The sequence below is a fragment of the Camellia sinensis genome, chromosome 3 (genome assembly GCF_055761805.1).
Source record: "Camellia sinensis isolate YWXY chromosome 3, ASM5576180v1, whole genome shotgun sequence".
NCBI classification, from domain to species: Eukaryota; Viridiplantae; Streptophyta; class Magnoliopsida; order Ericales; family Theaceae; genus Camellia; species Camellia sinensis.
This window is the reverse complement of record NC_138963.1, coordinates 171,759,492-171,772,933: the sequence shown is the minus strand read 5'-3', so window position 1 is coordinate 171,772,933 and position 13,442 is coordinate 171,759,492. Positions and strand designations below refer to the sequence as shown.

The 13,442-nt window shown below is 28.8% G+C and overlaps 1 protein-coding gene across 2 annotated transcripts; it reads right to left on the bottom strand.

Moving 5' to 3' along the window:
• Positions 1-1,294: 1,294 nt before the first annotated feature.
• Positions 1,295-4,693, bottom strand: LOC114258764 (uncharacterized). 2 transcript variants are annotated; one of them, XM_028198761.2, is made up of 2 exons: positions 3,712-4,693; positions 1,295-2,254 (listed from the first exon to the last, which is right to left on the bottom strand). In XM_028198761.2, exons 1-2 carry the CDS (start codon positions 4,190-4,192, stop codon positions 1,446-1,448), a joined length of 1,290 nt encoding a protein of 429 aa, XP_028054562.2. In that variant the 5' UTR covers positions 4,193-4,693; the 3' UTR covers positions 1,295-1,445. The 2 variants fall into 2 exon arrangements, with proteins under 2 accessions (XP_028054562.2, XP_028054564.2); XM_028198763.2 differs by having other exon boundaries at positions 1,295-2,251; positions 3,712-4,680.
• Between the last annotated feature and the right edge of the window lie 8,749 nt (positions 4,694-13,442).

Here is a 13,442-nt window from a genome sequence, read left to right as displayed (position 1 = left end):
CAACATCATACATTGATCCAACAAACACCACAAAATCGCCATTCGCCGTGAGAAATGAGGGTTCTTGACCTGTGATTGTCATTGATCCCATAACATCGGCGAGCTAACATCATCTGTGGTCATGTTGTTTTGTGACGTTCCAGTATTGTGTTTGTTGCTGATATTGATCATGTCGCTAATGTTGTTTATGTTGATGATGTTGCCGGTGTTGATAATGTTGATGATGTTGTTTTGTGATGTTCCAGTACTGTGGCCATGTTGTTTTGTGATATCCCAAAATATAACATTATAAGCCAAATACCAAATTGGGAATGGTGAAACAACTTCCAAAAGAGCCTACGAAATCTCCTCCTACAAAATAGTAATGTTACAACATCCCTTAAACACACACACAATGACAAAATCAAAATGAAATCATAATATGGGAAAAAATGTAAACTCTATATACAATATATCAAAAACATATATTATATCAAAATAAAAAGGACTAAATAGTTTGAGAAAAAACACTCATGACTAATTAGAACATCATTTACCAAAATGAGATTTATGAGTAATATTTTCTAAAAAAAATTCCTTTATATTCATTTTACATTTTACATTTTACATCTTTATTTCATAAAAGATTAAAAATAATAATAATAACATATTAATGTTTTTCGTTACATATTATAATAATAAAAATAAAAAATAAATATACCTCTCACAAACAAAATCCTAACCATAAGATTCTTAAAATTGAACTACAAAACCTAAGTATTTACTTTGTTATATTCTAAAACTTTTAAGAATACTTTTGATAGGAAATTCTGACACTAGAATTTTAACATGAGCTCTAGTGTGGAAGGAATTATTCAATACTCTTAAAATATGAATACGTGAAATGTTATAAGATTTTGATTGGTGGAGAAGCGTAATAGCCCACAATTTATGTTGGAAATGAGAAAACACATGAGATAATATAATTGGTGATTAACTTAAAGTATAACAATATGGTGTTTGAAAAATATTGAGGTGTGTTGAAAAAAAAAAAACGTCACATCAACATGTAGATCCACCATTAAGTTTCCAAATTAAAACTTTCAACATTATTAAGGGATCCCATGGTTTTTGAGTTAGGTTAAAAAATCACAAAAATAAAAAAGAAAAAATCAAAAAATCACAAAAGGACAAAAATTATAAAAAAGGTGAAAAAAAAATTATCATTTTAAAGTTAAAAGTCAAAAAAGTCAAACAAAAATATCAAACGACCAAAAACATCACAAGTTAAAAAAATTAAAAAGCGAACTAAAAATTCATTTTCAAACGAGAGCACTGAATTAACAATAATGGATCCAAAACAACGTGTGCAGTACACGAAAAAGTATAAACCACGAACAAGAAAAAGAATATAACGAATATCTTTTCCTGTGAGTAAAAAAAAAAAAAATCTAAATTGAAAAAAATCAACTAGAAGAGGGAGGGTACTGGCCGGAACCACCAGGCCACGACGGTGGTTCAAAAACTGGCCCCCCGCTGCTGCCACCACCACCACCACCCTGATTTCGATTTCCCGGTGGTAGGAAATAACCCATTTGTTGATCAGAAAAAAAAGGAGGATATGAGGAATTCGATGAAGTGACTGAAGAATCAGCAGCAAATGAAGGTGAAGAAGAAGAGGCCAATGATTGTGAATTCAAACCAGCTAATGAAGAAGCAGAAGAAGGAGAAGCATAGAACATTTGCTCTAAAGAGCTTGTGGGTTGAAAATCACCAGTGCTTCGAAGCAACTGAGAGTATTCCCAGTAGTCCCTAGCGGTGTCAGAGGTCTGAAATTGCTGGGGTTGAAAGAACACAGGAGGAGGCTGAGATTGGGTTGCTGGAAAATGATGGGTAGTTGGAGAATTGGAAATGGGGATTTGGGTAGTTTGAGAGAGTTGGAGAGGAGGGAGTAATCGGACATTTTCAGGGAAGTTGAGTTTGGCTCTGTTTCCTCTGAATCTTAGGGCAGCTTCATCATATGCTCTTGCTGCTGCCTCAGCTGTGTCAAATGTACCTAACCATACCCTTGCTGCTTTGTGGGGGTCTCTTATCTCTGCTGCCCATTTTCCCCATGGCCTCTGTCTCACTCCTCTGTATCTTATTCTTCTCTCTCTTGTTTCTTCATTTGATGCTGTCACTGCTGTTGGTGGAGTTTGGGTAGTGGTGGTGATGGTGGTGTTTGGGATAGTGGTGCTGGTGGTTGTCACAATGTTTGTTGTAGGTTCCTCTGCTGCTGTTATTAAAAAACATAGATTACACTCGTATCAAAGCATAGAGTAGTGTGACAATGGAATGAGAAAAAAAATTTAAAATCATGAAATCCAAAATTGATGTATAATCGTGCTCCCCCCCCCCCCCCCCCCCAACCCCCAAAACAAAAAAACAAAAAAAAACCCACAGTTCATGGACAAAATCATGCAATATTACGTAGAGTAACTTTTTCAACCTCACTTTTTATTTTTTTTGATTAATTTAATTAGTTATTTAATTAATTTTAAAAAAATAATACGAAAATTATTTATAAGTCCTATTGGGGAGACTTACATATGGTCCTACTAAAAAACTTATGTTCCTATAAGTCTTGTGGAAAGTTTGTTGACACATTTACCCTCAATATTAGTTGTTAATATCATAAATAATAGTAAAACCATATATAGAAAATTAAATGTTACCATAGATCATATCCATATAAACGTAATGTAACGTGACACCTACATAAACGTAGCGTGACACCTATACGTAATGTGACACCTATATAAACGTAACGGGACACTTATGATCTATGGTAACATTCAATTTCATTCATATGTAGGAAATTGAATGTTACCATAAATCATATTTACATAAACGTAACGTAACGTGACACTTACATAAACGTAATGTGACACCTATGATCTATGACAACATTTAATTTCCTATGTAGGAAATTGAATGTTATCATAGATCATATTTATATGAAACGTAACGTGACACCAATATAAACCAACAAAATTTTCACATTCAATTTAAAAAAATAAAAACTCATTAAGTTTGCGAAACGTAACGTGACACGTTACGTTACGTTTATGTGGGTGTCACGTTACGTTTATGTAGGTGTCACGTTACATTACGTTTATGCAGGTGTCACGTCACGTTACGTTTATGTAGGATCTTGTGGAATACATTTCTATTTAAATAGGACTTGAGACTCTATAAAAAATTACACAAAACTTAACCTAATATAAGTATCTGAAAAATACACTTATAAATAAGTCTCCCAAAAATAATTATAATTTAAATATGATATTTTATTTTATTAACTTGTTTAATTTATTTTATATTTTTTTTTAATCCAAACTCACTCCCAACCATGTTGCCAAACGGCAGAATAGTTTTCATTTTATAAATATGAATCCAAAAATATGTGTAATATTGCCCCAAAAAATGAAGAGTAATGAAAGAACTAAAAGAAACGGTGGATGAGTAGTATCCAAAATTATTGATTGAATATAAGTCTTACTCATCAAATTAAACTAAATTCTTTCATAGATATTGAAATTGATCAAAGTATAAGAAGTATTAAATTATAAATTTGAGAGGAAAACAAAGAAGCTCAAGTGATAAAAACTAAATAAATAAAATAAAAATTTAGAAGAGAATAAAATGGATGATGAAACAGTGGTAGTTAAAGGTTAAAAAATTAGAACTAACCAGTTGTAATAGAAGATGAATCTCCATGAGGTGAAGCTCTGAGATCACTAAACCCTCTATAAACCCTATGAAGCTGTTCTGAATATTGATTTTGGGTTACACTAACTTCTTCTCGTCCTCTCTTCTGTCCTACCCACGAACCTGAGCTCGAAGAAGAGTACCCCGGAGAAGCCGAATTCGACGGCGAATAAATCCCAGAACTACCCACAAACGACGTCGTCGCAGCCCCTCTCAGCTCAGGCCTATAACCCCTCTCGCCGGGCCTCCTACCGGAGACGACATGTGTCAACGCCGTCACCACCGCCGACTCCTCCCTCGGCCTACTGTACCCTGAAAACATCGTTGTTTGTTGTTGTTCTTCTTCTTCTTGTTGTGGCTGAGCTTGGTGGTAATAAGGTCCTCCTTCATCAGTGGTTTCACTGGCCGGAAATCTGACAAACTCGCCGGTGTCTCCTGGGTTCGCCACCTTTGATAAGCACATGAACCCAATTCAATCTCGCTGGAAATCTGACAAACGAAGACCGACCCAGATGATTTGCCGGCGAATTGTGACGACCCTTTTGAGGTTATTGTCAAACGATCGCTATATAAGCAGATTGATACCTGAGATTTGGTTTGGCCAGCCGTCAAATACACAGTCTCTCTGTCTCTGTCTGTCTCCGTCTCTCTCTGTTCTAAGGTGGGGAAATTAATTTATATACTTTTTGTAACCAAAAAAACACAAAAAATAATACTCGTGCTTTTGGATTTTGATTCTTTAATTTTAGGTGAAATAACAAAAACGTGTTCAGTGGCCGACTCTGTTGGTTTGTTCACACCGACAAATGGACTGGTTATAGAGATGTTAGATGTATCTGCGCACAAGCGGCAGCACTAGCATCACTAAATTGATGTCGGTATTTTTAGAGAGGAGAGAGGAGAGAGGAGAGAGATGAGAGAGAACAAAAACTTTCAGGAGAGTTCGTCTTTGAATTGAGTTTCTTTAAATATAATTCGTGTACAATTTTAATAAATAAAAATAAAAATAATTAATAAATTAATAAATATTTTAATACGACTATTATTTAAGTAATAAGAGTCTTTTTACTTGAATTTAAGATTGTAAGGTCATGTTTGGTTGGAGAATTTTGAAAGTAATTTAAAAAAGAAAATAAAAAATATGTGTAAAATTAGGTAAAATAAAGACATATTTTATTCATATTTCATTTATATTTTTTCTTTCCCCTTTTAAATCCCTTCTTCAATATCCAATGAAACACAAAGCAAAAGTTTAAATTTTGTGCATCTTTTTTTTTATAATTTTTTATTTTAAAATAAAAAAAAACTGCCAGATAGTTCTTTTTTGGTTACTTATACGACTATAAGTTATCATTAAGATTAAAAAATATTTAAATTTTAATCCATATTTGGGAGAAAATTCCTTCAATACACATCCTTTTAGAATGAAATCACAAATTTTTATATTAATATTACACATTTTATCATTTAAAAATGTTTTGATAATATGATAATGTTTTGCATTTCGTAAGAAGATAGTAGAAATAGATGATTATTGTAATATAGATAATACTTTAAAACGCTTTTAACACTATTGTTAATGTTGAAAATGTTTGGTTTCAAACTTGGTACAATCCAAGATCATCATTCCTTTTGGTTTGCTCAACCAAAAAACCATTCGGAAGGTCTAGAAGAATATCAAAAAATATGAGATTTTATTAAAAATGATATATATACAAAAGAATTTTAGAATATTCTCTGGCATCGAGAATAGTACGTATAGAGATTTTAAAAAATATAGGTTAAAGTGTGTTCAAATATCTGTAAAGTATATTAAAATTATAAATATTATAATATTTGAATATTTTATAATTATTATTGACTATTCAAGTGTGTCATTTATATGTTAGCCTGCCTCTTGTAATTTTACTCTATATTCAAACTCGAGTTTTTTTATCTATCAAGTCGATCTCAAATTTTAATCAAATTTAATTTAAAAATTTTAATTTTTTATAATATATATAAGATTATTAAACTGAGTTCAGAGCGGATCACAATTAAATTCAAATAATTTTATTTGTTTTATTTTATGATCCTAAAAATACCAATGACAATGGGCTTTGAAAGAGGTAAACAGAGTCCAATTTGGACTGAGCCATAGTTCGGGCGGTTTAGGGTAAATGTTCGGGTAGGTGCAGGTGCACCGTTCTATAGTGGAGGATGAAACACTAGGACAAGCTGTTCTTTTATTTTTTATTTTTTTTATAGTTATTATAATTTTTTTTATTTTGCAAAAATGTTTTTTTTTTAAAAAAAATACTAAATTTTAGCAACAAGATTAAAAGTCAGCTTTTTGAATTTTTTGGGTAGCATCATTTTTTATATATATATATATATTTTTAAATATCAAAAAAAATCAAAAAATTAAGGTTAAGTTTGGCAACTCAAAAATAATCAATCTTTTTATCTTTTTATCTTTTTTTCATCACATCAACTCTCTACTTTTTTACACATTTTTTCGTAAAAAAATAAAAAATACACTTATTTAAGTCATCCCAAACAACCCCTAACTTTTGACCTTCTTCCAATATTAATATCAATTTAATATTTACAAGTCATGATTTTTACTCATGAAAAATAAAATCTGTATTAAAGATAGCCCAAATTAGTTTATAGATTTACAAGTCATGACTTTACTGACATAACTTTTCTGAAAAGCTTTTTTTTCCTTCAGAATAGCGGTTCTACATATCACCATTTTGTTGACAATGAGTTCAGTGCTCACCTAGGAGTGGACAAAATCTCAAGTCGGGTTGAATTTGCCCTATATAGTAAGAGAAAATATATCATTTCAAATTTAGCTCAGTCTGATACCTAATTTAGGTCAAGTTTGACATCTTTCAAAAAATTCAAAAAGTCAAAAAGTCATTATCCTATTTAAGTCACATCATCTCATTTAAGTCACATCACCTCTCTAACACATCACTTCAAACCCAACCCAAATCCAACTCATATTTCATAAAAAGTCAAAAAATACACTTTTTAGTCTTCCCAAACTTGGCCTTAGTCATCTCAAATTTGATTTTAAAAAATATTCAAATTCCGATCCCATTTAACTCAATAAATATGAACTATTTTGTTTTTAATCTTTAATGAATATTAACAAAATATATATTTTTTGAATATTAACAAAATTCAATCATAAAAATAAATATGATTTTTAAAAAATATTTTAATTTAAGTACTAAAAAGAAAAATATATATATATATCTTTTATATATTTTATTTTATTTTTAATTAATAATATAAAAATATAATTAATATTTTATAAATGGATAGGGCGAACTAAACGGAGTTATAATTTTTCTACGCTGAGCAAAATTATTTTTTCAAATCTTAAAAATATAGACGAATCAAAGGGCTGACCGCGAGCCCTGAATAGCTAAGCTCACCTCAGGTTTTTTAATATTCAAAATCACTGTTTCATGGTTGCCAAACTTTCCCTTTTTAGAAAAATAATAGGTAGATCGCACATTTAACGTTTCTTGTTACAATTATAAAAAGAATAATATTATATGTATTAATTAGTGCACTAATTAGTATATCAATTGATGATATGATATAATTTTAAAAAAAATTATATTTGTAATGTAATTAATGAGTGTGATCAATAATAATAATATAATAATTAGTGCATGTAGTACCATCGTTATTGAAAACTTAATGAATTTCGATGGTGCTATATGCACTAATTAATATTCTAACATTAGTTATGACATTTTTATTGATCCCACTTATCATTGAATTACAAGTATCAAAAATATTTTTAAATTATGTCAGATCATCAATTGATATATTAATTAATATATTAATTAGTACACTAATTGATATATATAACATTATTCAATGAATTTCCTTGACACATTAATAGCAAAAAAGAGAAATTAAAATAACATAGTTATCATATACCATGTCAATCCAATGAAATGGTCCAATTTAGTCGGTACATTTTTAGAAATGTACACTAGGGGTGTGCATAATACCGTTGAAACTGTCAAAACCACACCGAACCGCACCGCCAAGGCAAATTCGTTATTATTTGCCAATCGAACCGCCGATTTTTGATAAGAAAAATGACAAATTTTAGTGACACTTTAATCAATCCGCCGGTTTCTATTTTTCTTCCAAACCGCACCAACCCGCACCACTATTAAATCATGTTTTATAAGATTCTAAAAATTCTTTTTTACTTAAGTTTGCTTGTTGTTCTATACCTTAGAATATAGTATTATATTACTGCTCGAGTGGAATTCAAGATGTCAGTAATCCAAAATAAAGTTGGATTCCAATTCACTTTTCAATCTTTTTTTTTTTCTGGCCATGTTGCTACACTTGCTGCATCAGAAGAAAGTTTCGCAAGATGCTTAATATCACGGTATCTCTCGCCTTTTTTTTACTCTTTGATTTAAGTTTTGTAATTTGAATTATATTTTTTATAAACCGTCAATCCACCCGAACCGCCAAGGCAAATCCGCCATTATTTGCCAACCGAACCGTTGGTTTTTGATAAGGAAAATGACAAATTCTAGTGACACTTTTATCAATCCGCCACCCGCCATACGGTTTCTATTTTTCTCTCAAACTGCACCAACCCGCACCGCGCACACCCCTAATGTACACCACACAACAACTTATCCAAATTCAAAATTAATGATTTTGTTTTGAAATATATTTATATGGTTAAAACACGTCTCTCTCTTCTAAAAGTTAAAAATAATTAAAAATTATCTTTTAATTTTTAACTTATTTTAAGTCATATTATCACTCACATTTTTTATATATTTTTGTAAAAAAAATTAAAAAAACTTAAAAAAGTCAACTTTAACCGTCTTTTAAAAATAACCTTCAATAATAAACTCATTCAATTCAAAGCATGAGTTGCATAGGACAAACCAGTCTGCTCAGTCAAACAACTCAAAACACTATCCTTTCTCTCTTTAGGCTTTGTATGACAATAGTTAAAAAAAAACTCTTTCTTTCTTTCCTTTTTTTTTTTTAATATATGACCAAAAAAAAAATAGTATTTTTCAGTTCATCTAGTCTACAAAGAACTAAAAAAAAAATTATAAAAAAGTTTAACTAAAGAGGGAGAGAAAAAAAGAGAAAGTAACGTTTAAGGTTTTTTTTTTTGGTTTTTAGTAGACCTTTTATTTATTTATTTATTTATTTTATAACTTTTCAGGTATATACTCTACTTACTAGGACCTAAAAAAATTTCAGGTATACCTAATCTACTAGGACCTTAAAAAACAAGGAGAGAAAGGTTAGAAATCTACAACTTTAGACCCTAAATCTAAATAAAAAAATTGACATCCATCATGCCCAAGTCAAATTTTGGAACAAAAAAATTAGAAGTTTCAAACATTTTTTTTTTCTAAAAAAACAAAAATAAAAACTACTAAAAAAAATATTTGCCAAACTTAGTTTTAGTTAAGGCCCATCCAATCCAAAGTATTAATAAATAAAGAAATATATTTACATGGCCCAATTAAAGCCCAAACTCTATCATTATATATTATTTTTATTGTTAATTATGCTTGTTTTGGTTGTACCTAAAACTAAATTCCACTTTAACCGAGTTATTTCGTGCAGGGCAAATTTTATTTTATTCCGTACTTTGTGTCATGTGTCGTTTATTATTTAATATTGTAAAATGATCACATAACTTTATATAGTTTGTGAATTAAAATGCACCGTTAAATATTCTGTTCAATTTAACAATAAGTGTAAAATACGTGACATATATAAAAGAGTTATATACTTATTTTCAAATTTTAAGGGGATAAATTACACACGAAACAAAATATAAGATGTTAAAATACATTTTACCTTTCAAACAAATGATAAAAATATAAGAATATTTTAGATTTTTTCATTAAATTGTTAATGGATTTAATAATATACTTCAATTTACAAATCACAAATAAATTATGTGATCATTTCTAAAAAGAATAAACTACACAAAATTCAAACTAGAGTAAAGTGAAGTTTGGCCTTTTGTTTATACGGTGCAAATTGTCTTTTCCTAAGTAGGCTTTGATTGTGGAAGAAAAGAAATAAGGCAGAAAGTACGGGAGATTTTTTGTGAATATTCTAAAAATAAATTATTTATGTAAATAATTAATTTTTCAAATTTTTATTAAATTAATTTATTTTTTAAAATTTCAAGTTAAAAATATGATTTTGTGGTGAAATCACATTTTAAATATGTAATTTCACATTGACATAACTCACATTTATATATCAGTAAATCAAATCATATTTTGAACATATAATTGTATAATAAAATTACATTTTAAAGTTATGTTTTTTAAAAAGTAGATTAATTTTATGAATAATTTAAAAATTAAATTATTTTGATATATAATTTGATTTTTTTAGAATATTTATAAAAAAAATTCAAAGTATGGATTTGATTTGTTGTAACAAATGTATATTATACAATAAAAAAAATTATTGACTAATCTTAAAACGTTGTGCGATCATGTCTTATATTAATTACAATTCATTATATTTTTTAATTATCTAACATAATTCACAAGTCTCATCATTTATTAATCACAATATTATTAAAATACCAATGTGATAATATTTAGGACCAAGCAATAATTCTCATAACAAAGACAAAAAAGAAGGTATTTAGCTGACAACGAGATAAGAACGAAATTTGCAGATGTAGACTTTTGGTCAAAAATTATTATTTGTATTTATTTTTATTGATCACACGTGTTACCAACTTGTACGGTAGGTAGGGTAGGAATGGCCCGTTTTGGAAAAGAAAAATGATGCAGACCATTAATTAGTGATTGTACTAAAATGTAGTAGTGGGTCTCACTCATTGCTACATGTGTTTTGTGTCTTAGTTTTTATTTTTATTTTTATTTTTTATTTTTTACTTGTCACATCATTAGTGATAGTGTTAGTGGTAGAAATTTAGTGATCTATAGCATTGTTGTTTGGAAAAAGTTATTTAGCGGTAAAAACAGATTAAAAATTCTAAATTAAGAGATTTTAATACATTAGATAAATTATACTGACATTTCTTGAGATTTATGTTTATTATAATTTCTCTCTTCACATTTAAAAAATTACACTGACCCTCTTGTTAATTTAATTTTATAAATGATGATAATTACGGTGAGGAGATAACTATTATGAAACTTTAAACCTCACCTCAAGAAGTAATCTGTAATGAAATTTTAAACTTCAGGGAGGGGGATGTAATTTGCAAAAGGTAAAGGGAGAACGGTAATAAACATAAACCTCAGGGGTGTCAAGGTAATTGACCCTAATACTTTTAATTGGTGTATAAATTCTATGTGATGTGATATTTTTATTTTTATTTTTTTTTTTGTGATTTTCTATTATCTCTCAGTCCCAAAAATATTAGTCCCTTATTTTATTTTTCATTGTCTCAAAATATTGGTCTATTTTCAAAAATTAAGTACAAAAATAATATAAATTTCCTATTTTGCACTTTTTTTAAATTTATTAACAATATAAAAAGTACAATTATAATATTGATATTTTTCAAAAAATATACTATCAAGAGTAATTTTGAAAAATTAATTTGTTTAAAGTGTAATAATTATACTATTAAAAAAAAGTTAAATTCTCTAAACGAAATTATCATTTTAGAACGAAAAAGTATTATACTCTTTTAAAATTCTTAAATTAAAAAAATATATCACTTCTGTTTGGTGGTCTGTGCACGCAGTAGCGAATGCAAAGACGTGCTAAAGTAAAAGAGATGGATTTCTCAGCAGTCTACCTCGTTGATTGGACCATATTGATCCAGCTTATCTGCCATTAGAGATCAAGACTTTGGACAATTTAAGAAGAAGATTAAAAGTTAATTTTTTATTTTTTTTAGTATTTTTACACCAAAAAAAAAATTATAAAAAAGCTAGTTTTTTTAATAAAAAAGTCAAAAAAAAGTTAATTTTTTACCAACTTCTCAAAACACTGCTGAATCGTCCTGTTTGGCTCGTCAACTTATTTTTCGACCTCATTTCAATAATTTGAACAATTCAATGTGTATAACTCGTCAAGTAGTAGATCCTTGTGAAATATCACGTTGATCGGATATCGATAGCTATTTGATCAGACGATTTTGTATAAAAAAATGGATGGTAAAAAAATAAACGGTTGAAAGATATCTGATCCAATCAAATAGCTATCGATATCCGATCAATATGATTTTATACAAGAATATAGTACTCGACGAGTTCTACATATTAAACAGTTCAGATTATCGAAAAGAGACAAAAAAAGGGCCCACGAGCCGGACAGGACGGTCCAATCTTGATCTCTAATTGGAGACAAGTTGGAATTAAATGTGTGGAGTTTATCACAAATTTTATTTTAATAATTTGAATCGTTTAATATATAAAGTTTATCAGATATTTCATCTTTGTAAAAAAAATATGTTGATCGGATATCAATAATCTTTTGATCAGAACAGATTTTTATTAACAATTTATATTTAAAATCATGTTTACCATTGACAAAAATGTGTTCCGATTAAGAAACTATCGATATCCGATCAACATAATTTTTGTAACGATGAAGAACTCGACGAACTTTACACAGTAAACGGTTCAGATTATTGAGACGGGATCTGTAATGTATTTCACGGGCCCAACAATACAATCTAATCCACAAAGTAGAATAATGAGAAACCCATCCCAAAGTAAAATTATTTAGATTTTAGAGCAATAGAAGTAAGATTGTAGATTTTGTAAACCAAAATATTAATTTATTTTGCAAAAACTTAAAATGACATGACTGTAATGAGATTTTTTTAAGGGTAAACTATTAATAGATCCTAATAATTAGATTTACAAAAAAGACTTAGACCCCCTTTTGGAAGCAACCCCCACGACCCCCTCTGCCTTTCATTGGTCAAAAAAAAAAATTTTTTTTTTTTTCTTCTCCCCACTTACCAACCCCCACGTGTGTGTGGGGTGGTGGGGGTGGGAATCTGAGGGGGTCTGTATCGCCACTGTTAGATTTAATTCTCATCAAGTCATATTAAAAATAAGTTCTAGTAAAATTATTGCTAAAATTAATTTTTTGTAACGATTTTTTACATGTTACTAAAAATTAACAATTAATAACTTTTTTATAACAATTTTTATAAATTGTCGCTAAATCTTACAATTAATGATATTTTTATGTGACGAATTTTTTAAAAGTTGGAAATTAATTACATTTTTTGACCCTTTTTTTTTTTAAATTGTCGCCAAAACATATAATTAGTAACTTTTTTTGTGATAAATTTTTTAAATTGTCGCTGAAAATTAACAGTTAGTGACTTTTTTTAATAGTGTTTGATAAAAAATATTATTAATTATCATAGAACCTATCAGATAATAAATCTACTTATTAAGACCTATACGTAAGTCTCTTATTTTTAAATACTAATTTATTCTATAATTACGGAAAATTGCATGAAAATAATGATAAATTTTAAAATTTAGGATAGAAATGGCTTCGTTTGGGAAATGGGTTGGCTTTTTGGTTTTTTTATTTTTTTGGCTATTTTAGTCTGGGGCTAAAAGCTTGGTTTGGGAAAGACTTTTAGTTTTTTTGACTTTTTTGTGAGAGAAGGAATGTAATGATTATGGGTTAATTGTGATGTTTTGTCTTATTAAGTTAAAAAGCTTATTTTA

Bases quoted from the DNA above. Each gene is read 5' to 3' on its own strand.
- LOC114258764 (XM_028198761.2), bottom strand. From the start codon at position 4,192: ATGTGCTTATCAAAGGTGGCGAACCCAGGAGACACCGGCGAGTTTGTC. The intron at 2,255-3,711 runs GTTAGTTCTAAT...TTTTAATAACAG, and splicing joins TTCATCTTCTATTACAACTG to CAGCAGAGGAACCTACAACA.